Below are 25,522 nucleotides of genomic sequence, written 5' to 3' on the forward strand. Positions count from 1 at the left end.
GGTTGACAGGATTGGCTGGCTTTTATAATTCCCAGGAGAAATCAGTACTAATCCATGTGCCTAGGCCTATAAGGCAATTGAAGAGTAATTTCCTCTGTGTTGTTATTTCCTTTGGGAATATTTTTACTCTTATTTCCATTTCCCACTCTTCCCCTCTCAGCGATTCCTTCGAACATTTCCACCCCACCCAGTCCCAGTTTTTTTCTCCCCAGAGCACTTTAACTCCTGTTCTTTTGGGTCAAACTGGCCCTGTCTAGAAATGCTCCTGCTTGGGTTTCATCTGAGTGCACTCACCCTTGCTTGAGCCTCTGTTTACACCTCTCACCCCTCCACCCACCCTGGGGCAGTTATGAGCCTGTTTCCTTCCAAAACAATTAGTGCAAGGAGGCCAGCCGACTCGGTGTTAATGCCGTTTCATTAAGTGGGAGCAATCCTAATGATAATAAAATGGCACATTTAACATTCAAACATTGAACAGGGTTTCTAAGCGAGTGTGTCTCTCTCTTCCTTTCTGGTAGAACAGCTCCATCTTCATAAAGACCTGACAATACACCTTAATGAGAGACTGGGGAGCTGAGCATCTTTATAGAACCAGAGAGAGAATGAGAACCAGACAAAGAATCCAGAGAAAGAGGGTACGGTGCATTGAGGGGATAAAGACCCCAAGGAGTCCTGGGATAATGGATTCTGTGGTGCTAATTTAGACAGTTAAAGTTTATAAGAGATAAGGTCACATGGAAGATAAAGCCCACCGCAGGCTTTCATGCAATGCAGTCATTTACTTATCTGTTCAACACATTTTTTGCAACAAACATTTACTGTGCACCCAAGATGAGCCAAATTTTACAGGAGTTTGTGATAGAGGGTGGCTCTCGTTTTATGAACAGGAATGCCAAGGGCCTTAGGGTCTACAGATCATCTTATTTACTCTCCCCCAGGCAGCTTTATTCAAATCTATCCCAAATTCATCAAATGCCCCTATGAAGAGAATTTTAACAACTGCTTTGGTCTCCTGAGCCAGTCCTTATGCCCCCTCCTTATTAAGACATCCAGCTTCAAGGTCCTTGCTACTCTGTGATTATAGAATATCTGATTGAACTTCTGAAGCAAAAGAAGTGTGGGATTGGGGAGCTGGCTAGGGAAAGAAGGTAAATTCAATCAGCTGGTGTTTATGGGGAACTGAAGAGGGGCAAGAAAAAAGGATAACATCTCACAGCCACTTCCTTCCTCTGAGAAGTCTTTCCCAGAAGAGGGCTTTATTCCCAGCTCCTGTGCACAGAAGGGAAGCAGCTGGCCAGTCACATGTGGGCTTTGCCGAGGCAGGGGAAGCGGCTGATTCGAAAAGGTGTCAAGTCATAGGATGGCATTAATTTCATGCTTAATTCATATAGGATCTTCCCCACAACAGGGGACAGCTTAAACCCATGCCCTAGGGAAAGGAGAACAGGTGGTCAGGCATCCTCAGAGACAGGTACTGGACTCCCTGGATGTCCCCTACACAGTCCCCAGATAACATTCCCATTGGTCGCATCCCAAAGCTGGAAGTTGCCTCCCACCATGAGAACCCTTTCTTCTCTGATAGCCCCGCTCAACCCCCTTATGCGCTCAAGGTCTATGCTTTGGCCCCTCTCTGTTCAACTAAAAAAACACCATTTTGCCTGGCACTGAGGTAGGTCAACTTTAAGGCACCCCGTCTTCCCTCGCTCAGGCTCACCAGAGAATCCAGCACCAATGACAATGTTATCGTACTTTGGGTGTCGATCAAGAATGAAGTGCTCATCAGGGGTGTTCTAGAAAGAAACAATCACACCTGTGTCCTTTGAGGATAGAGGGAGGAGGAAGAACCGCAGGCTCAGAAGGGAGGAGACTCAGCTGGATTTCTTTCCAGAAAGAATAGGAATGGGGCACAGGAATGCTTTCTGCATGCCAGTGCCCTAGGGTACGCCAGTCTTTCTCATTTGTCCATCTGTCTCTTCTCGTGTAGAGCTATGAACACAGTAGGTGCTCAGTTAACGTGTGCAAACTAACTTTAGTGAAGATGCCTCAGGCCCTGGTGACATCTGTCTCTTCTCTTTGTCCCTAAGGCCTGCTCAACTAGCACATCTTGCCAAAAACTCTTTTAGAGCTCTTCTGGGAAACATAGTGAAGGACTGCCAGACGTATGCCTAGTTTCCTAATGAAAAAGAATACGAATAACCTCTAGTGGGCCCTCTCTGGTGGAGGTGAACTGACCCGCAGAAATGAGCTCATTTGTTTCAAGTCACATACTGTGTCAGGGGTCAGGTAGAGTCCAGCGTGAGCAGCACAAGGCCAGTCTGTCTCATTCCCCTGTTCTCCAGGGCTGCGAGAGAGCCTGGCCCAGTTGCCCACACCCTTACCGTGTACATGCAGTGCTCCATAACAGCAGGCTCAGGCTCTAAGTTAGGTAAGTGATCTCTGACAAAGCAGCTCAGGATGTGGACGTCTTGGATGTCTGAGAAAGCTGCAGGGCAGTCCCGCTCCTCAGGATCTGCATTGTTGCCGTGGTGATAGCAGACCTGGCTCCCAATCAGAGCAGTGTGAGCTGGGATGGCCGGCCTCCTGCACACCACCCCCAACCCAGGGGGCAGGTTGTACACTGAATGCACCCCATCCATCATCCCAGCCTTCCCCAGTCCTGACAGATGCTGTTTGTTGCCACATTAGTTTGCCTAGCTGTCCATTCCCCCGCCAACCCTATGTTTGCAAAGGAAGGGCTCCAGGACAGACAGGGGTCTTGTGTTGTGCATAGTGAATAGTGAAGTCCGTTCCTGCTCCTGCCCGCGGGGATCCGAGGGAGTCTGGTGAGAGGAAAGTTAGAATAGCTGCCCCAAATCTGCCTGGACCCCTATTAGCCTTCTCTTGGCCTCTCTGCTCACCTTCATCAGCCCTGGGTACTCTCCGGAGGGCAATCCATAGATGTGGTAAGGAGCCAGGCTGAAGCCCAGGAAGCATGGAAAGGCCTGGGACACACCATAGCTTCCGGGAACCTTCTCTCGCCAGTAACACACGTTGATCCGCAGGGTCTTGGAGCAGGAAGAAGAAGTGGGAAATGAAGGGGGAAAGCATTTCTGGGGTCCCGTAGCCCTTTAATATAAGCCCAGATGCCCTGATTAACTCACCCATCTTTGTTTCACTCAATTCTCATGTCATTTACATGTTACATTATGTTATGATGGATAAAAATTGCTGAATCTGTCTCTTCCCCTATTCTTAATCTTCTCCCAAAACCGCATCCAGCCTACTTCTCTCTCTCCCCAGGAGTTAATAATACCTCATGTTTATTGAGTGCTTACTATAGGCCAGGCCATCTCCTAAGGTTATATATATATGTGTATATAATTTAATTTAATTCTCCAACAGCCCTAGTCCCCATTTTACAGGTTATAAAATTGAGGCTAAGTGAGGTGAAGGTGAATGAATTTGCCCAAAGTCATCCACTAGCAAGTGGCAGATGGAAGACTCAAGTCCATCTGGGTCCAAGGCTTCTTTTCTTAAGCACCAACCCTCAGGCTTCCAGCTCCCCATACCTGGAGAGGCAGCTCAATTCCCAGGGGACGGAGGAGCCGGTTGGTCCAAGGACCTGCTGTGATGATCAAGCTCTTGGCTTGGTAGCTCCTGGAGGTGGTTTTCACCACGACCAGTAGCCCTGGTTTTATCTCCATCACCTTCTCTCCATCATGCACTATGCCTCCTAGCTGTCGAATTGCATCCTGAAAGGGCAGGAGCAGGGAAGGGCGAATCAGTTATGTATGTGGTTCACCCTGGTGGACAAAGAATCCTTCATCGAGTGCAGAAAAGAGAGGGCAGAATGTAGACCTCCTCTCGCATATTGTCGAGGCCTAGCAGGGTATATAAAACTGCCCAGTCCAAAAAGTCAAGACTAAAGCTGGCAGGGCAAAGGCTCTCATCCAACTGGGGGTCAGGGGATGGCTGATGGAGACCCAGGATGCCCAGAGCAGGAGCTGCAGTGCCCCTAATGTTTCAGGATATCACCTGAAGGGCTCTGAGCGCCTTGTCAGCATAGAGAACTCCTCCAGACTTTTCCAAGAGCCCCACTTCTCCCCTGGCCAACCGAATATTGGGGAAACGTTGCTTCAGTTCCTCAGATGGAAGACACTGGTGTTCCACTCCCTGCCTAGACAGAGTAGCCTGGATTATCTTTAATTCTGCATTCTCCTTCATTCCCAGCAGCAGTAGTCCAGTCTGCCTATAAAAAAAAAAAAAAAAGACACCTGAGTGAGAGTCTGCGTCCGGGCCCTGGGCCTTCTCTGTCATTTTTCAGCAAGGGGCCCAGACCAGGCATCAAGGGGAGTCCTGGCCTCACATTCAAAAAACAGGCAAAGACATCTCCATTCTGTTGTAACAGTCCAGTATTGTTGCGCTGGTTTCTAGCCCATCCCCAAGTCTGCCCTTGGCTCTCACTATTGGTTTGCTTATCCCTCCATCTTCCCTCATCAGGATCCATCCTGCCCTTGAGGTCAGAGATCCTAAGTCCTCTTTTATCTCCACACCTAGAAAGTGGTAAATGTTCAATGAACTTGGTAAGATTTCTTCCCTTTCCTCCAGTCCCCTGACCCCACTCACTGTTTTGATCTCAATTCTTTATCCCCTTTCCCCTCCCCAACTCCCTGCTGTTTCTTTTCCCTGTTCCTTTTTCTTGTCATATAATGTTTTGTCTCTTCTTGTGCATCTATCTCTCAGTTCCTTCTCAGAGGCTGCCTGTTTTGTGGAAAGGGTCCTAAGTTGGGAGCTCTGGCCCTGGATCCAGTCCTGGCATCCCCTCTGTGACCTTGGTCTGATTGCTCGCTGATCCAACCTCAGATTCCTCCTCTGTTACGCATGACTGTTGGACTGTTGGTGGTTCCACACCAGGGGAGTTGTGGAAAGGGCATGGATCATTTTTTTGCTTGTCACAATGCCTGGGGGTTGCCACTCACATTTGGTGGGCAGGGGCCAGGGATGCTAAACCTGCAATGCTCAGGAAGATCCCACCCAAATGCCAATAGTGCCCTCATGCAGAAACCCTAGTAGGTGAGATGGCCTCTTAGGACTCCAGCAATTAATTCAGCGATTCAGTGATTTTGTTTCTCCCTATACATCCCTCTGTGTTTCTTCCTCCATAAGAGAATGAGAGCTGTTTCTCTTTAATGCTTTCCATCTCTCTGTCACAAGAGATCAGAGCTCCCTTTTGAGGGGAACTGATCAAAACAATAGAAGGGTCACTTTGGCCCTTGGGACCATTCCTGTAGTCCCTCTCAGTTTCAGCAGCCACAGTGACAAGCATCAGCCTGACACATCCCCCAGGTACTGTATATAAAGCTCGTAATAGCCTATAATGGAGTCTCATGGATATTACATGCTTCAAAATCCCACATTATCTAGTTGGGGGGATTAAAGAGAAGATTGGGAGGGGGTAGGGACACAGCGGGCCCTGGGGCCAGTGTCAGTACACAGAGCCGCGCAGCATGCCCAATCCATTTGCCATGGCCCCCGCCTACCCAGCATTCACCACTGGTGAGAAAGCAGTGAACGCCTCTGCCTCTTCAAAGCTCAGCAGAGGAAAGATGCTGTAGAAATCCCCACCAGCCAGCAGACCGTCTTTTTCCTGTGGCCCCAAAAGAACTTCAGATTGGTTCTCAGTTAATGAAAACTTGCCTAGTAAACTCCTTGGTCAACAGGATAATTAAGTCACCCAAGCATACGTTCTAGAGCCCTTTGTACCTGATGAGGTTGTGGCTGTGTAGAATTCTGGGAAAGACCTCACCTTAGCAGTCACAATGTCAGATCCCTGGCCCGGAAATTCCAGAGCAGCATATTCTAACCTCTGCCTGCAATATACTAGCCTTGGTCTCTCACATACTCTGAGATTTAGTTACTTTCCCTTCCTTCCTCCTTTCCTTGAAATAAGAACTCCTCTTTCAGGAATGTACTATATGGAGGAAATGAACTCACGCCAAAGCAACGGGCAAATCTGTCGAATTATGAAATGCTGAGTGATGTTCTAATTCCCAAGCCATCCTGCGGTGGATGAAGCGGGAGCTCCCCATCCCTAGGAGTAATCAGCAAGCTGATTCTGCTGGTGGATGTAATTGTGCCAATTGTAATCATTTTGCTCCAGCTCTCTGCCCCTGTGGCATTTATTTCTTAGCCCAGATATTGATCTAACAGTGGGAAATTTTCCATCTGAATTTGTGATGCTGGACCCTCCCCTAGTCCGGAGATGCGTTTGGGAAATTCTCATTTTCCGTGGATCACAGCTGAGCTATTTGGCCTGAGGGAAACCATGCACTGCCAGAGAAATGCCTTGGATTGGAGAGAGATTTTTGACCATTATGAGCAAATCGGAAATAAATGTAAAACACTGCCTGGAAATGCAAAGGCCTGTCATTATGGGAAATAGGTGAGAGGCTCCTGTGGGAGATGCTTAGAGAATTGGAAATCAGTCAATCAAAACCGGGATCAGAGAACGGGCCTTTTTCCCCCAATATGAAGATAGATGACTTCCATGCACAGATTGAAAATCATTTAAGTGCTTATTTTCTTAATGGCTTTTCCTAGATCCCAGTAAACAGTCTGCTTATTCTGCATCAATTTCTCACCCCTATGCTCTGGGCCTCCCTTTCCTCTTTTTCTGCTCAGATCCAGGCTACGAAGTTTGGGGAGGAGGAGGGTGAGAAGGGACAAGGGCATTGCAGGAAAAAAAAAAATGACCAGGAAATGAGCGGTCAGGGCTGGTCTAGAAAGATGGCACCTTGTAGTGAGGCTGGGGTGCTGGGGATCCCTGGAAAGAGTCCAGCTCCCAAGTCCCAGAGCACCATCAGAGCATTTGGTACTAACTGTGCCTTCCTCCCAACCCTAGCTGGATCCAGCCCTAGGAAGAGATAATCAAAGATTCCTCCCAAGGGCCTTGTTGACTTCTCTATGGCCCAACTAAAGCCTCAGACATGATGTAGGGAGCTGGTGATGAGGGATTTCCACCATTTACTATAGCAGGACAGGAGGCAGGATGGAGTGGGGAGGATTTGGGAGGGGCAGACAGCTCTCCCTGCATCTGCCATCTCCCATCCCAAGCTCCAGCTTTCCCCGCTCTGGGTTAAAAGTGCCAGGAAAGCCAGCTCTCAGAGTCACCTTGGGGAAGGGACTCCAACAGGGACTCGGTAATGGCTGCTGTCTTTGTTGGTTTTGGAGGAGCTCTTGGCGTTTCATCTTCTGCTCAGTGGGCCGAGGTGGAATTGGTTAACAAAGACTGCTCCAGGGAGGGGATGTGGCTGACAAGCCAGACACTTCGCAGACACAGGAAGCAGCAGCTGCGCAGGGGGCCACCAGGTTCTGGCAGCAGCTGTACTGCCTACGGCTGTGATCTTGTCTGATATTGTCAGCTAAGCAGGGGCAGCCCGGGTCAGGAGCTAGATAGTAGGACTCAAAGGGAGAAGGTGGGGCAGGAAAGAGATGGGCCACAGAGCTGGGATTTGCTCTTGGTATCAGCATCCTGGCTGTACACATCACAAAAGATTCAGACCTTGTGATCTGACACATGTGTCATCGTCTGTTCCCAGAATATATGCAAATATCCTGAGCCACCCATATTTAGTATGCCACTGTCACAGGAAGCAGCAGAACAGAATGGAGAGAATTGGACAACCACCTTATCAACTCCTGAAGGTTTTTTTTTTTTAATCATCATCAAATATCATTAAGTAAATATGTTCATATCTATCAGTTCAATTATGATATTGTGCTGGTTCTTCCAGAAGAACCTAGGAGAATAAGAATCACACAGCTGATGAATCATTTAGAAAATCAGAATTAGGAACAAAAGCTAAAGGAATTGGAATAGGAAGTATCTGTTCTGTGTCTCTACTAAGTAAAAGAACCAAATGGGACTTCCCTTGTGGCGCAGTGGTTAAGAATCCGCCTGCCAATGCAGGGGACACGGGTTCAAGCCCTGTTCCGGGAAGATCCCACATGCCGCGGAGCAACAAAGCCCGTGTGCCACAACTACTGAGCCTGTGCTCTAGAGCCCACGAGCCACAACTACTGAGCCTGCGTGCCACAACTACTGAAGCCCGTGTGCCTAGAGCCCACGCTCCACAACAAGAGAAGCCACCGCAATGAGAAGCCTGCGCACTGCAACGAAGAGTAGCCCCGGCTCGCCACAACTAGAGAAAGCCCGTGCACAGCAACCAAGACCCAACACAGCCAAAAAGTAAATAAGTAAAAAATAAGAAAAAAAAAAAAAAAAAAGTAAATTAAAAAAAAAAAAAAAAAGAACCAAATAAATTAGTGTGCCTGAGTAAATTAGGTTGGCCATAAAAAAGGACTTGCTAATAATAACAACAATAACAATAATAATAATGCCTAGCGCTATATAGAACTTCAAAGATTTTTCAAAGAACATTCACTTTACTCTTCATTTTCCATAATTGGGGCTGTGAAGCATAGGGATAGTCTTTTAAGAGGAGCTACGATATGTCCCAGTCTTTAAATGTACGTTAGCAGCCTTCTGACCTGGGATGATTTAGGCATGAACTTGTTTGGAGACAGGGGATGGACAAGGTAACCAGTTTGTGGTATTTCCTAAATCAGGAGCCAGCGAGTGATGACCCAGGGGCCAAATCACCTGTTTTTGTCTGTCCCACAAGCCAAGATGGTTTTTATACTTTTAAATGGTTGATAAAAAGCAAAAGAAGAATATTTCTTTTTTTTAATATTTATTTGTTTGTTTGTTTATTTTTGGCTGCATCAGGTCTTAGTTGTGGCACGTGGGCTCTTTCATTGCGGCGCACGGGCTTCTCTCTAGTTGTGGCATGCAGGCTCCAGAGCACGTGGGCTCTGTAGTTGCGGCAAACGGGCTCTCTAGTTGTGGCATGCGGGCTTAGTTGCCCCTCAGCATGTGGGATCTTAGTTCCCTGACCAGGGATCGAACTCACGTCCCCTGCATTGGAAGGCGGATTCTTAACCACTGGACCACCAGGGAAGTCCTGAAGAATATTTCATGACATGAAAATTATCTAAAATTTGTGTCCATAAATAAAGTTTTATTGGAACCCAGCCATGCCCATTTGTTTACATATTATCTGTGGCTGCTTTCACAATGGCACAGTTGAGTTGTTGGCAGAGTTGAATCGTTGCAATAGAGACCATATGGCCTGCAAAGCTGGTAAAACTATGTGGCCATTCACAGAAAAAGTTTGCCAAACCCTGTTCTAGACTGAAAGCTGAGTAATTCTGTGACTTGCACTACAGGTTAAGACCCTGACTACTCAGTAGCAACCCTCTCATGAGTTTGTGGGGAGAATTAAATGAGTTAACATGGATCAAGTACTTTTAGAACAGCCTTAGTTTCTTATTCTAAGCACTAAAACACGCAGTGATAATGATAATGATGATGATGATTTGTCAGGTACTATTGCAAGCCCTTTACAAACTTTATCCTCACGACAGACACAGGAAATAGATATTATTACTCCTACTTTACAGATGAGAAAACTGAGTCTCACAGAGGTTAGACAGCTTGCTCCAAACCACACAGCTAAATATGTCAGAGCAAGATGATATCTAGAGCCAGGCCTGCCTGGTTCCAAAGCCCTTCCAAATTCCTGTCCTCCTGCCAAAGAGAAGGATTGTGAGATTATGAGATTCTCCTATCCAAGGGTCCCTTTCCCTGTCTCCAGCAGCCCTTCCCCTCCATGTCCATGGTTGCTGCATCCCATCTGTCCCCTTCTGCATTTCTTCCCCCCTTGCTCACTGGAGATAGGATACAGCTGACCCAGAATAAGTGGAAGGAACTGCCATTTATTCAAAAGTACTAGGCATAGTGCCAAGTATTGCACAAGAGTCTCGTTTAATCCTCACAAAGCCCTGTGAGAAAAATGAGGCGCAGAGAGGTACAGAAACTTTTCCAAGGTCACACAGCTGGTAAGAGGCAGAGCACAAAGTCAAATTCAAGCCTGTCTGACTCCAGAATTGTCTCCCCTCTGAAAGATTCCAGACACTTTCCAAACATCTTTTAGTTGCCTCCTTGTCTGCTGGGATGAAGTGTGCCCTCTAAGGCCTCAGCAGTTCTTTTAACGCAAGATACTCAGCAGTATTCACAGATGGCTGACAGAGAGAGGTCCCTTTGCCAGGCCACGCCTCAGCAAGACGTGCTCCTTTATTCGGGTGCTGGGTGTATTAGCTGCCTCTGGAATAAATCTGTAATTAGCTGCCCTAGCTGTATTTGCATAATGGATTTCACTTTGTTCTTAAGTTAATGGTGTTTTTGCAACAGAACAGTAACCTCTTGGTTCCTGGCCATTAAAATAACTGCCACCCTGTAGGGTAGAGCAGTGGTTTTGTAGGAAGTTCAGTTAAGAGCCACAGAGAAGGCGGGAGGGGTGGTAGGATGGCTGGTAAAAGTTCTCTTTGCCTCCTGGGTTGTCTGCCTTCCTCCCCATGAATATTTGAAAAGTCAGTGAGGGGGGGTCTTAAGGGCCAGAGAAGGCCGTGCAGGCAACAGAGAAATAGCTGCAGGCTCACTCCCTGGTCAGCAATGCAGCCTGAGGAGCATCCCCATTTGCTCCTATGGGAGGAGGTATTCAGAGAATGAAATGGATTTATAAGGGTTGTTCTGGGGGAGAGGACCCAGCGTGAAAGTTTGTGATACTAGTAGGAATATAAAGAATCAAGCGGAGGCCTCCTCCTCTATTTCAATCCCTGCCCTGAGAGGGTATCTGACGGTTCCACGGAGATGTAGATACAAACTCCAGCTCTGAGCATCTGCCCAGTGTCTTTCCAGCAGTTTTCCCCAAACAACCCCTGCAAGCCTTGGACACATGGTCTAACCCCAGCCCTGGAACTCAGAGACTGGCAGGAGCCAGCTGGACCTGCCGGGTGACCACGATGACAGCAAGCAGAATGCTTCCACGTGTCTGGCACTTCCGGAGGCCCCGTGTCCCTCCATTGCATGTCAAGTATTCCTGGCACCGCCCTCTTGCATAGTAAAAGCACCCCCAGGTGCTGAGCCCCATGATTCAAGGAATTCTCCCCCACTAACCCAACCTGTATAATTGGGTTCCCGCCTCATGCTCCAGCTGGGCCCATATCTGGTAGCACTCAGCCATCATCTGGGTGTAGAAGTCTTCAGGGTACGCCCTTCGGATTATCCGGCTCTGCCCATGGGAACTTCCTCGGGAGTGCGGGAGGAAGAACTGGAGAAGGAGGACAAGAGACAACTGCAGCTGTCACCCCGCCCCTTTCGGAGCCCGCTCATCACGTGCTGTCAACAAGGAGCACTTATTCTTCAAATATTTCCATACAGTCTCCCTTTGTGGCCAAGTTACTGACTTGGCTTCAGGATAGAATTTCTTCAGTAGCTCTAACTCAGGCATCCTTTTTGCTAACATCATTCACATCCCAAAGTCCCTCTGTGAGTTAGTCTTCAGTCATCCTGCTGCAACCTTGCCCCACTTAGACTCATGGAGAAGCAGAAAGAACCTTTGAGATCATTCTAGTCTAGGCTCCTCATTTTTATGCACAAGAAAACTGATGCTGACTCTTTCTCTGTAGCTTCAGATTGCTCAGGACAAGAGAACCATGTTGAGATTTAGCAAAAGATGGAGTGTTTCCTGAAAGTTTGGACCAGGAATCCCTCAGGCTTTGAGAAAACTGATAGAGAAATGAAAAAGGTTTCTAACCAATCCAGCTCATTACCAAGAAGAATAAACCAAAACCAGCCTGGATAGATGTAGGCAGAATGGGAGGGTAGAAACCTTTGGAAGGTGGGCTGGGTGCACCTGCCCTGGGAAGGCTGTGGATATACAGCACCCAGTCATATGTGCAGTGGCCAGTAGACTGCACTTCATGGGGTCACTTTTCTATAAGGAAAAAAAAAAACCTAAGTCTTATTTCCTGTGTATCAAACAAGGAGGCTGCTATTATCCAGAGGTGGCAGAAAAAACAGAAGCCTCTGCAGGGTTCCAGGGTGAGAGGCCAGAAATATGCAGGGAAGAATCCTACCTCCTAGACTAACAAATCAGCCTTTGCCTCTAGGCAAATTATCTTTATTTAAGGTTACCCAAAGCAGAACTGATTACTTTTCTGGGCCAGGGCAACCATTTTGGCACAGAAGAGACTGGGCGGGAAGAAAGAAGAGAATGGGGTCTGGGGCGCTTCTTGGTCAAGAGCTGGATCTGGGAGGCAGCAAAAGGAGGAAATGTGCCTAGAAACCCAAAGTGGGTCTTAGGGAGGGTGGAACTTTCTTTGCATTGTCATGAAACACACCAGGCAGCTAAGCTACAAATTGCATAGAATTTGTGAAGATCAGGCCCTTTGGCCTTCACCCCACAGAAAACCCTCTTGGGGGAGGAGAAAGGGACAGTCCCTGAGGTCGGGAGTGCAGAGGGGACACGGTACCTGCTCCAGCAGGAGGACCCTCTTCCTGTGTTTGGCCAGGTGGTACGCAGTGAAGCAGCCCTGGATGCCTGCCCCGATCACAATGGCGTCATAGAGATCTTTCTGAGCAGCCATCCTGCCCACTGAGTTAGCCCTACAGCCTCAGAGACCACATACAAAGGAGAAGGCAAGCGGAGGCGCGCTCCAGCCTGAAGGAGGAGGAGTAAAGCAAAGTCCAACCTGGCCAGCATTCCCACAATTCCCTGTGCCCTGTCCTTCTCCCCACTCCTCCCAACCCCCAAAACCTGGCACAGGGCTGAGCCCCCGCCTCCCCTGCAGAGCAGAGCTGGGTAGTCTGATTTGTGAGGTTTAGCCCGGCTCAGCTGCCAGCCTCACCCTTGCATCCCTCTAGCTTTCTATTCTTGGCTCAATTATTGTCATGCAAATGGGCTCCTTCCTATGCCACCTTCCTGTCTCATTATGATCTTTGTCTCAGGCCTTCGGCCCTGGAATTTCAATGCCTCATAGACCAAGCTGGGCACTCGGAATGCTGCCTCCCCCTGCTGGCCTCCAGCCTGATTTCCTTTGGAGATTCTAGAGGGTCCAGCTCAAAACTTGGCACGATGCCCCATGTAAGGCCCACCTCCCTGGTGGGTGGTGAGGTCGGGGCGGGTGGGTGGGGGTTAGATGCAGGGGCCAATTGGGAGGGCAGGTTTGTGATTATGAAATTATTCTCAGTATGTCTTACCTTTGTCTTTTAAAATGGAGAAGGAGAAATGATCCTGAACAAATTGAAAGGACAGAGTGAGAGGAGGAGCCGTCTCCTGAGGCACAGAAGGGGACCAGGCATCTGCCTAGGGTGTGAGGGCCCCTGGAGTGAGGGCTCCCTCTGTGCAGGGCAGTATGCTGAATGAGTACTCTCGCATGCATGTGGGACAGAGCTGGGATTTGTAAGGCCTAATTCTTTTTTTTTAATTTTTTTTATTTTTGGCTGCGTCGGGTCTTTGTTGCTGCACGCGGGCCTTCTCTAGTTGCGGCGAGCAAGGGCTACTCTTCGTTGCGGTGCACTGGCTTCTCATTGCCGTGGCTTCTCTTGTTGCAGAGCATGGGCTCTAGGCGTGCAGGCTTCAGTAGTTGTGGCACACGGGCTCAGTAGGTGTGGCTCGTGGGCTCTAGAGCACAGGCTCAGTAGTTGTGGCGCAGGCGCTTAGTTGCTCCGCGGCATGTGGGATCTTCCCGGACCAGGGCTCAAACCTGTGTCTCCTGCATTGGCAGGTGGATTCTTAACCTCTGTGCCACCAGGGAAGCCCAGGCCTAATTCTTATACAATTTGGGGGGGGGGGCCTCTGTAAGGAAAGGAAAAGAGGGACTTCCCTGGTGGTGCAGTGGATAAGACTTCGTGCTCCCAATGCAGGGGGCCCAGGTTCGATCCCTGCTCAGGGAACTAGATCCCACAAGCTGCAACTAAGGAGTCCATGTGCCGCAACTAAGGAGCCGGTGAACTGCAACTAAAGAGCCCTGGAGCTGCAAGTGAGGAGCCTCCGGCCACAACTAAGACCTGGTGGAACAAAAGAAAGAAAGAAAGAAAGAAAAAAAACAGAAAAGGAAACGAAAAATTGTGAATACAAAATTAGGTGCTAGGATTTGGAAGAGATTGTGCAATTGAGGAGCCCTGTGGTTGAAGTTTCATTAGCTTCCTGATAAATCAACCTCTGCATGCATTATCTAGTTTAATCCTCACAGTCCTAGGTGTAAATATTTTTATACCCACTTTTGGCACATTAAAGATGGCTCCCAATTCTTGGTCACTCTTCCCATCACAGGCTCTGTGACTGCTTGACCTATAGAATATGGTGGAAGTGACACTGGGACACTTTCTGGCCCAAGCCTTAAAAGCAGCTTCCTCTTCTTGTCTTGGAACACCCACTCTTGGACCCCTGAGCCTCCATGTTAGTCCAACCACCTGTTGGAGAGACCACGTGGGGAGGCCCTGAGACTACACGGAGAGCCAGACATAAGAGTGAAGCAATCTTGGACCCTCCATCCCAGCCCAGCCACCAGCTAAATACCACTGAGTGACCCAGTTAATGCCACGTGGAGCAGAAGACTTATCCAGCCAAGACCCATCTGAACTCCTGACCTACAAAGTCATGAGATAGAATAAAAACAGTTGTTGTTTTTAGCTGCTAAGATTTGAAGTAGTTTTTTATGCAGCCATAACTGAAACACCACTTTACAGCCAAAGACATGAAGGCTTACAGAGGTTATAACTTGCCCAAAGCCACACACCTGGTAAACATAGGCACTGAGGTGTGAACCTCGGTTTGCCTGTTCCAAAACCTGTTCCCTTAACCACTGTGCTATACCGAGGAGTAGTCAGACTTGTAGTGATGATTCTGATTTGAATTATTTTGCTGTTTCTCTCACGGCCATACCGTGAGTGGGAGAAAATAATAGATCAGGACATCCATGTGACCATAGGAAGATGCTTAGCCCTAGCAAAGAATCCTCCAGAGTGGCCTTGGCAACTAGCTGTTCTTTCAGCCCAGGCTTCCTTTCCTAGGAAGATGGGGGCCCAGAGAGGGGGTGCCATGCGATTGGCATTTCTTTTTCTTCTGAAAAATATTTCTCTGGGATCCAGAAGTCACCTCAACTCGCCCCGACCCCTCACCCACATGGGACAAGATAGCATCCACCTCACGATGGGACAGCTTCCTTACGGTAAAAAGTGGCAGACATAACTGAGAAAAATGGACTATTTAAGTGTGTAAAGGCTTGATATAAATATATAAGGTCAGCCTTTGGATTTCTCTTGATAAGATGTCAGAGGAGATGAACAGTTTACACAAAGGAGAAGCAGACAATAAATCCTCACGTGGAAATGTACCCCGTGTCACTAGCAATGAAAGAAATGGGAATTAAATAACTTCAAGGTATGATTACGTGCCTATGAAATGAGCAACAATAAATAAAAATGATAAAATCTGTCAATACAGTGGGGACGGAGAGAGAGTAGGGTGGCAACTCAGATTGTCTGGGCTTTCTGGAGAGCTCTGGGGCGATAAAATGGTTCAAACCTTCTGACCTAGAAATTCGACTTGGGGAACTATACCCCAAAGAAATATCCAAGGGAAGAAAAAGGCATTTGTATGAAGACATTCCTAGTTGCGCTTTTATAATATAAAAAAATGGGAAACAACCCAGCCACGGGGGACAGCTGAACAAACTCTGGCCCGTCGACACAATGGAATACTAGGTAGGATTCAAAATGACAAGTGTGAGGACAGAGGGCTCCGCAGAGCTGTGTATATGAAATCATACTGAGGAAGAGAAGCAGAACACAAATAGCCACACACGGATCGCAACAAGTTACGTGTGTGTGTATCAAAGATCTAAAGAGAATTTGGCAAGGTGATTGAGCTTAATGCTCATTAATTCCCATATTCTATAAAAATTGCACTTCCATTCATAATTTGTAAAAGGATAAGGAGAAATCCCCTGAGGAAGCAGATGCTTCATATCTTCCCGGTCACCGGTTCTGGGGCCTGGGGAAGTTCTTTCTTTGTTCTAATCTCAGTTTTCCCCAGCTGCCCCCCACCCCACCCCACCCCCCGACATTTCTTATTGTTCAGTTTTCCCCAGCTGCCCCCCACCCCACCCCACCCCCCGACATTTCTTATTGTTCGTCCTCCGGGGAAGCTACAAAGCAGCTCTGTATCCCACATCTTCTTTGTTTAATATAATATAACTTCAGAAATAAAATAACAATTCCATTTCCCCATCCCTACTTCACAAGCCTGCCCTGGATTCCTGGACTCAAGCATTCTGCTTCTTGTTAAGAATTTCAAACGACTCCTCTGAAAGCAGACACTGGCCATGGTCCAACCTTCAAATGAAAAGCAAACCGGCTTCTGAAGGCTGCCCCCCTCTCTCAGGGTTGCCCATCCTTGTGGCCGTCCTGATAGGGGCAGGTAGAGAGAAACGATCCCCTCAAATTCCCTATTAACACCCATTCTGGATTGGAAGACCATTAAAGGGAGAGCCAGCAGCCCTACACCGCTGCCATGTGTCAGCAATTGCCGCTGTGTCCTGGGGCAGAGCCGCGGAGGATGTAAGGCTGAACTGCTCATCTGATGGTTTGATTGACACTTCGCAGACAGGGGTGGGAGAGCCGAGCCAGGGAAGCAGCAAGCTGTACAGCTCAGAAATAATGAGAGGACCTGAATCGTGAGAGAGAGAGAGAGCACGGAATAAATAAGAGAGACCTGGGAGTTGAATAACTAGGGAGAGGCTTCTGTTCTCTTTCCTCTGCACCTCTTTGCCAAGGAGCTGGAGCCTGGGGCAAGGAGACAGGCAGGCCGACCAGGAAGTGGCCCCTCCAGACCCATCCTGCCAGCTGCTGAGGGTGTTTAGGGCAGAATGTGCAGAGGATGCCAGCATGAGAAAACCAAGAGCAGCAAAGCTGGATCTGTACGTGGTTTCCGTACACATTTCGGACCTATTGCACGTCTCAGCTTTCATCCCTCTCCTCCATCCCCACTCCCTTTGCCCCAGGTCGTCCATCTGCCTTCCTTCACCTAGATTCTTGCATTAACCTCATAAGCAGTCTCTCCACCCCATCCTTGCCCCTCTTAATCTATCCTTCCGTGTTCCTGCCAGAATCCTCTCTCTAAACAGCAAATCTGAACAGGTCACTCCCCGGCTGAAAATTCTTTAATAGTTGCCTATTTCCCATTAGGATAAAATCGCAACTTCTTAGCTTGGCACACAAGGCAGTAGGCGTTCTGGCCTCTGTCTGCTCCTGCAGTTCGACCGCGGGTCCCTTCTCACTGTGCACTTTAGGCCCTGGCAAGGCTGAGCTGAGAGAGGTTCCAGCATTCCCTATGATGACCCCAAATCCCTCACACACTCGCAGGCTGACTTGGATGACCTCTCTCCTATAGTCCCTTCCTACCCTGTCTTCATCTCCATGATAACAACGAGCAGAGAATACTGTATTGATAAGTGTCTGCATGTCTGCCTTCACCCTAAGCTCCTTAAGGAGAAGGGTCTTCTTTTGATTGTCATTTTTATAGGTAATACAGATATAAGGAACAACAATGAAAAGGTTCAAAGGAAAACACTACAAAAAGGAATTCTCCTTCCCACCCTATCCTCAGCCATTTCCTGCTCCTCACCACATGCAATACTGTCACTGTTTTCTTTTGTATGCTTCCAGAGATGTTCTATGGGTATACAAACATACTTATATGGTATAGTCCTTTTTTTTTTAAATCTCAGAAGTAACATACTATACAGCACCTTGCTATTTCCATTTCCTATATCTTGGCTTCCACCTGAGTCATCCGGGGCTGGCACATTCTTCCTGATGGCTGCATAGTATTCTCTGGTGTGGAGGAGGCATATGGGACAGAAAATCACCCACACGTGTTTGCTGAATAGACAATGGGTTTCTCTGGCTGTCACAGACACCTTAGACATGTGGCTCTCTAGCCTGCTGGTATTAGGTGTTCAGGGAGGTGAGAGGTCTGTTCTGGACTTGCGCAGCAAGTTTATCAAAGGCTGACAGTGTCTTCTGTGAGTTGCTGAGGACAGTACCCTCCTTCAAGCCAGGAGGTAGGGGGTGGAATCCCCAGAGACCCTGACTTCTGCTTCCTGCCGTGCCTTTGTTTTGTGTTTGTTAAATGGCAAATATTAAGGTCAACTCTGATACAAGAGTTCAACTACTAAGCAGTCTCCAGGGGAGGGAGGAAATAAGGAAAGTCCTGGAAATTGGGCTGAAACCTCTGAGAAAATATTAAATCATCATTTAGCCTGAGCACTGGGGATCTACCTGTGAAAGGATGCTCTCAGACCTCCCTGGGATGAGAGGAAATTCAATAAAAATGAGGGAGAAGAGGTTTTCATTGTCTTAAGGGAAAACATCCCTGAAGATGAACAATGGAATCTTCTTAATCTTGTCTTGAGGGCTTTCTACCCCAGCTCTATATAAATATGTGTGCATATTTGCACACTCATCTGACTGTGGTGCTCTAAGATATACCCAGGTGTTCATTAAGTAGCTGTATTTACATGTATGTGTATCTGAGTGGGTATATTTCCACCACTAGGCTTTTGTTTGTTTGTTTTTTATAAAATATTTATTTATTTGGCTGCGTCGGGTCTTTATTGCAGCATGCAGGACCTAGTTCCCTGACCAGGGATCGAACCCCGGGCCCCCTGCATTGGGATTGTGGAGTCTTAGCCACTGAACCACCAGGGAAGTCCCCTCCACCACTAGGCTTTTGGAGAAGGTCCCATTAAAGCTCAGCAGGCATTGAGGGAAATGGCAAATCAAAGAGTGTTGAGAATTGGTGTCCCAGTTCTGCTCCTAGGAGGTGAGGGTGTGTCTGGAATGGAGACTGCATATGAATCCTCTGTCAGGAATCTCCCCTTCCTCTCTTTTCCACGTCTTTCTTATGCTTCATAGCCTGGATATCAGGAAACTCTGGGGTGGGGAGTTGCAGGGAGGAGTGAGAATTGGGGGCAGGAAAAGAAAAGTAGCTTTTGCATGAATTGGGCTGGCTTGACAGGTGACAAATAGCAACTAAAATTCGGTAGTGTGCAGAAAGATTAACTCCAGGGGTTCAGCTCTCTGGTATTCTCCAGTTTTCAGGGAGATATTGTCTTCCCCTCTCCCACCTCTGCAGATGTTGCTGTTTGTTAGGGAAGGCAGATGGATATGGGAGTTCGGGTCCTCCCCACAATATACTGCCAGACGCAGGGTCATAGCGGCAGAGAATCAGAGGGAAGCCTGAGGGAAAGGAGGGAAGGGAAGGGAAGCAGAATTCTAGACAGCAACTTCTAAGTCATCTTCAATTCCCATTTTCTGCTTGTGACCTCCAGGCTGCCCCCCAAACCAGTCTAGCCCATCTCCTGAGCGTTAATGCCTGCAACATTCATCTCGTACTCTGCTTTCTCACTGGTTCTTATTCTTCTGTTCTTTTTTCTGTTTCTGCCTTGGGCCCCCTTTCTTCCCTTGAGATCAAGAGAGAAGGAGAGGTTTGAGGGAAGGCCTCTGTGGATGGATGGTATGATACCAGGGCCCGGTTGGAGGAGAGGCCTCAAGGCAGTGGAAGAGGGAGAAAGGCCTAAAGGAGCCAGGGAATATTAGGTACCAAAGCCACAGGGCTCTGCTTCTTGGTGGGAGGCTTTATGGAGGTTTAGCCTGCTGGGGCTGGGAAGGAAACTCAGCTGTACCACTCCCTCCTTTCTCATTTGGCTGCTGATTTAAACAGGACTTTCATGCTTGGGATTTACTGGCCTCTTAAATCTGTGGACTAGTATCTTTTATCAGTTCTGGAAACTGCTCAGCCATTATCTCTTCTCAAATATTTGCCTCTGCCCTATTTGTTCTTTCCTCTCTTTTTGGGATGTTAATTAAACACATATCAGGCCTCTGTCCACTGTGTCTCTTATCTTCCCTATTCCCTCCTCCCTTTTTTTCTCTCAGTGCTGCATTCTGGGCAATTTCTCACTATTACCTTTTACTTTGCTAATTCTCTGTTCCACTGCATCTAAGATGCTTTTAAATTAATGAGTTGTGGGACTTCCCTGGTGGTCCAGTGGTTAAGACTCCACACTCCCAATGCAGGGGGCCCAGGTTCAATCCCTGGCCAGGGAACTAGATCCCACTTGCTGCAACTAAGAGTTCACATGCTGCAACTAAAGATCCCTCAGCTAAGGTGGAAAAAAAAAAAAATTAATTACATGGGACTGAGTGAACTGATGAGGAGGAGTATAATTTTTGTGACTTTCTGTCTGAATTAAAAAAAAAAAAATCCAACAAGGACTCAGAGGCAAAGAATATACAAATCAATTTTCACTGCAAAGTAAAGGAGCTGTTACAGTGGAGGAATACTGGACTGAATGTCAATATTACGACATAGTATGAGTGTGTTTCATGTTTGGTAATTGCAATCATTGTTGCTTTTGTTGTGGTCATCCATGTACAATGCTTGGTGTCAGTCTATTTATCTCTTGTAAAAATAAAATACAGTGTGTGTGTGTGAAAAAAAAATAAAAAGATCCCGCAGCTAAGACCCAGCACAGCCAAATAAATAAATATTTTCTTTTAAAAATTAAAAAATAAATTAATGGGTTGTGTTTCAATTGCAGTTCCTATGGATTTTTTCTTTTTTAGAATTTCTATATTTTTAAAATTCATTTTGTCACCTTACACAATTTCTTATTCCCTGTAAATATTTTCAGGCTTGTCTTTTATTTCTTTGACCACAGGAAGCATTATTTATAGTCTACATCTTTTGTTGTTGTTGTTGTTGTTTGGCCATGCTGCGTGTCTTGCAGGATCTTAGTTCCCTGACCAGGGACTGAACCCAGGCCCCCGGCAGTGAAACCTCGGCTTCTAACCACTAGACTGCCAGGGAATTCGCTATAGTCTACATCTGATCATTCTAATTGTGAAGTCTCTGCTGTTCTTCTTTTTTTTTTAACATTTATTTATTTGACTCCGCCGGATCTTAGTTGTGGCACGTGGGATCTTCATTGTGGCATGCAAACTCTTAGTTGCAGCATGTGAGATCCAGTTCCCTGACCAGGAATGGAAGCCGGGCCCCCTGTATTGGGAGTGCAGAGCCTTAGCCACTGGACCACCAGGGAAGTCCCCCTCAGCTGTTTCTCGTTTGTCTCTTTTTTCTATGATTCTCACTCATGGAGCCTTATTTCCTTGTAGGCTCCTCTCTCTTTAACCAAGTTCTGGTGACTGCACTTGAACAAATTATTATTTATTATATATTGTTCCAAATAAAACAGGAATAATTTGAGTATGAAGGAGCCTTTCTCTACAGAAGAGTGTGCTTACTTCTGCCAGTCCTGAGCTATCTAAACAAGTTCTGGATCTTAGGCTCCCTGGATCACCCAGGCAATGTGAACCTGGGCTGGAGTACTTCAGTCCACCCTTACCCTGATAATGTAGCCATTTGGGGTCTCAGTGTATTGAAAAAAGGATCTTCTATTAGACTCTCCACCATGTGAAGGCACTGAGCTTGGAATTCTAACCCCTCCCTCTTCCAGGTGATTAAAATGAATGTTCAGATTTGCTAGGACAGCTGGGCTCTTTCAGGGAAAAGTGGTTTCTCTGCTCTGGTTTTCTCTTCCATGTTGGCCCATTAATTCCTTACTATTTTATCAACTCTTTGGGGCTTTTAAGGTGTTTTTGATATTTTATCTATCACTTTTAGTTGCTTTTACTGGTATAGTCGGTCCAAATAACTCAGCCTGCCATAACCAGGCTTCCAACCTCAGCTGCAATCAGATTACTAGTACCCAAAATACATCGCCCCTTCATATGTCCTCCATTTACACTCCCCTGTCCCCTTCCTCCTCAGATAACGAGTGAAAAAAAAAAAAAGGCAATTGTCAACAAAAATGACCACCTTCCTCAGAGGACAACAAGAGTGGGAATCTCGTAATAGCCACCATGAGAGTCAGATTTAGGGGTGGACCAGCCAGCCTTGGCTGAAGGGCCAGTATACATGGGACACTAAAGCATCATTATGACTGGAATAAGAAGGGAATTTCGCTGACCAGATGCCTTTTAGAGAATCACTCTATTTGTATAAAAGGAAAACTATTTTGATAAGATGCAGGTGTAGACCCCACCCCATCACCCAGGTTAACTGCCTTCACCTGAGAGTGGGTCCTACTTACTTCACAGTTTTTGTTTTAAATAATGGGGCATGCAACTGCCCACCAGAGCTGAATTGCTCAGAACAATGAAGAAACATGGTCCTCTGTTCAACCTTCCTCTTTGCAGCACCTAATCCCTTTAAATAAAGTGTTGAACAAATATTTAAAGAAAATCAGTTTTCTCTCTATAAGGATAGCAAGAAACTTGCAACACTAGTTGCCTCTGGGGAATGAAGCTGAGTGGAATCTTGTTATATAGGAAAAGGCTTAGAAGAAAACACCGTACAGATAATCGCTGTCCTGAGGGGGCTCAGGGACAGACTCTGGACATAGCATCCTGCCTGCACCTAAGCTCCCAACCACAGGCAGGGTTTGGCCTTGGTAGGATCAAAATCCACAGAAGGGCCAGAAAACAGGTGAAAGATGGTGTGCAACACCTGGAAATGTAGGGAATATAAAGGGAGTGGGATTTCAGGACCCACGCTGGGTCTCATCTCACTGAGCAGGGTCTCGTACAGAACCTTGAAATGATCCATGATGAGTTCCCAGTGACATGGAGAGTATTAGGCAACTGCTCATGCTTCCTGCCTTCCTGCCTTCCTGCCTCATCCTTGGAACCCTCGTTCTCTCAGCCTCTCTCTCTCTCTGTCTCCCTCCCTCCACCTATCATATTTGTCCACCTTTATTTTCTTGGTATTTGGAGGGGCAGAAGAAGGAAAGGCTTAGAAAATACATTGGGAAGAGTCCAGCTGTGTTTGGAACAGACTATAAGTGCTCCTTGCCCAGAATTCTTAAAGGAAAAGAGAAAGCCGAGGTTCATGGAATAGGCTGAGAGAGGTCTGCCTGGAAACCATCCAGAAAGCTCTCTGGACACCCTGGGGGGTCTGGACAACCCTGGTTCTTATCATTGCTCCTTAATAACCCTTCGCTACATTGCATAAGGGCCCTCACTTTATAGACATCTCATTGAATCTTCACAACAGCCCTGGGAGGTGGGCAGGGCAGGCATTTTTACCCCTATTTTGCAGATGAGGAAACTGATAGCTGGTAAGTGACAGAGCCAACATTCCAACCCCCAGCCAGGATTTCAAGCCCCAAGCCTTTCTCTACATCCAGAGACAGGCCCAATGGTCTTGCTGCAGAGCATCCTGGGTGCTGGGCTCAGCGCTTATATGGAGAATGGGCAAGAATGTGGTTCATTCCACGTTGCAAACCATAGCATTCCCCACCCCATCCTCTGCAAAGAAAGAGAAGGAGCATGACCCCCAATGGGAAGAAATTCTAAAGCAGCCCCCGGGGACCTTTGGAGAAGCTGTTTGATTTATTCTAGTCCCTACTGGTTTTCTGTGCCACATTTATAAACGTCAACACTGGAAATGAAGTTCCCACTGCCTCGGGAGCTGTTGGTTGTTGCTCTTGCTCACCAAGGGTTCAGATGAAGTGTTTCCCCCTCCTCTTGATTGATAGAGAGCTGAGAATAAAAGAAAAATAAAAGCCCCCTGGAGCACTGATGGGAGGAGGCAGCTTCTCAGAAAGAGAAAGAGTGGTCTCAAAAAGGCTGATATTGGTAGAGCAGAGAGGGTGTGTGTGTGTGTCTGTGTGTGTGTGTGTGTAAGGAAAAGATCTAGCTTTTAAGGCCACGTGGAAAACAAATACTTTCTATTTATATAGAGAGAAGGAAAGTAGTGGTTCATTTCAGGAGCTCTGACACAAGATGAGGGAAGGAAAAGATGTCCGCGAGGCTGTCTTTGTAACTTCTACTCTCCCTAAGCAGAATCTGCTATCTTCTGGGGTCGGGAAAGGGACAGAGAGGCTAGCAGAGACTTAGAACAAGGGGGTCCTGGAGGAATGTGGAAAGAAATGAAAGGTAAAGATTCCCAAAGGACCACACAGATACAAGGCATTGTCATTATTAACACAACCAGTGGCTGAGATTGGAGACGCCCTGCTGGAACTGACACGCACACTATACAATAATACCTTCCCTTGCTGGTCTCCTAAATCTGTGATGCCCTCTGGTCTTTGAGATATGCTGGTTGGGACCAACGCCAACAGCCCTGACCAAGCGCCTGAGAAATGAAGCAGTTAACCAGGGATGGCCTCAGTGGTTCCCAGATCAACAAGCCATTTCAAAGTTGCTTTTAATTTGATTTTTTTGTACATGTATTTTTTAAAGTACTAAACCAAATATTTCCAAATGACCATTGTTCTCTTCAAAGTCTCCCCCTTGAGAGCTTGTGTTGTTAATCCAGTGGCACTCTGTGTGCGGCCCAAATCATCTTGAAGGGTGATGTGTGAAATACTTTCAGGGCCAGTTTATAACCTGGGGCAATAAAATGTCATGTTACTTTATAGGGGGTTCCTTCTTTTCCCTTAACTTGATTTATCAGACCTGTTTCCTGGTAACTTTTGCCCCTTTCCAAGTACCAAATCCTCTGCCAAGCTGCTTTCTCAGAGTGGTCTGGAATGGTCCTTGGAGGACAAGATTGTTCAATTATTAGCAAAAGAGAGAAACACACAAAAGGAAGAAGAATTGTTATGTTAATGCGATGGGATTCTGGGTGGGTTTTCTCTTTTCACTTTCCTCGTGTGGATAGAAATGTTTGGGTTTTTTTAGCATGGAATAAACAAAATGTGGTATATTCATGCAATGGAATATTATTCCGCCTTAAAAAGGAATGAAATTCCTAACACATGCTGCAACATGGATGAACCTTAAAGACATTAAGCTAAGTGAAATAAGCCAGGCACAAAAGGACAAATACTGTATGATACCACTTATATGAGGTACCCAGAGCAGTCAAGTTCATAGAGACAGAAAGTAGAATGGTGGGTGCCAGCAGTTGAGGGAGGAGGGAATGGGAATTACTCTTTAATGTGTACAGAGTTCCCCTTGGGATTATGAAAATGTTCTGGACGGTGGTGATGGTTGCACAACTATGTAAATGTACTTAATGCCGCTGAACTGTACACTTGAAATGGTTAAAATGGTAAATTTAAAAATAAAAATAGGGAATTCCCTGGTGGTCCAGTGGTTAGGACTTGGCGCTTTCACTGCCATAGGCCCAGGTTTTTGGGGTTTTTTAAAATAATTTATTTATTTTTATTATTTATTTATTTATTTTTGGCTGTGTTGGGTCTTCATTGCTGCGCGCTGGCTTTGTCTAGCTGCGGCGAGCGGGGGCTACTCTTCGTGCGGTGCACGGGCTTCTCATTGCGGTGGCTTCTCTTGTTGCCTAGCACAGGCTCTAGGCGCGTAGGCTTCAGTAGTTGTGGCACACGGGCTAGTTGCTCCACAGCATGTGGGATCTTCCCGGACCAGGGCTCGAACCAGTGTCCCCTGCATTGGCAGGCGGATTCTTAACCACCGGACCACCAGGGAAGTCCCTAGGCCCAGGTTTGATCCCTGGTCTGGGAACTAAGATCCCACAAGCTGCGTGAT

The 25,522-nt window shown here is 47.0% G+C and overlaps 2 protein-coding genes across 3 annotated transcripts in view; one reads left to right on the plus strand and one right to left on the minus strand.

Moving 5' to 3' along the window:
- The window catches only part of SEZ6 (seizure related 6 homolog), a 98,016-nt gene that overhangs the window by 7,988 nt on the left and 64,506 nt on the right, over positions 1-25,522 (plus strand). The window lies entirely within an intron of this gene.
- Positions 1,211-12,590, minus strand: PIPOX (pipecolic acid and sarcosine oxidase). Of its 2 annotated transcripts, none has more exons than XM_028166866.1 (8): positions 12,415-12,590; positions 11,062-11,210; positions 4,033-4,228; positions 3,549-3,731; positions 2,898-3,044; positions 2,379-2,537; positions 1,715-1,790; positions 1,211-1,429 (listed from the first exon to the last, which is right to left on the minus strand). In XM_028166866.1, the coding sequence occupies exons 1-8, from the start codon at positions 12,526-12,528 to the stop codon at positions 1,299-1,301; spliced, it is 1,155 nt and encodes a 384-aa protein (XP_028022667.1). In that variant the 5' UTR covers positions 12,529-12,590; the 3' UTR covers positions 1,211-1,298. The 2 variants fall into 2 exon arrangements, with proteins under 2 accessions (XP_028022667.1, XP_007183922.1); XM_007183860.2 differs by having other exon boundaries at positions 4,015-4,228.

Source organism: Balaenoptera acutorostrata, chromosome 20, assembly GCF_949987535.1.
Source record: "Balaenoptera acutorostrata chromosome 20, mBalAcu1.1, whole genome shotgun sequence".
NCBI classification, from domain to species: Eukaryota; Metazoa; Chordata; class Mammalia; order Artiodactyla; family Balaenopteridae; genus Balaenoptera; species Balaenoptera acutorostrata.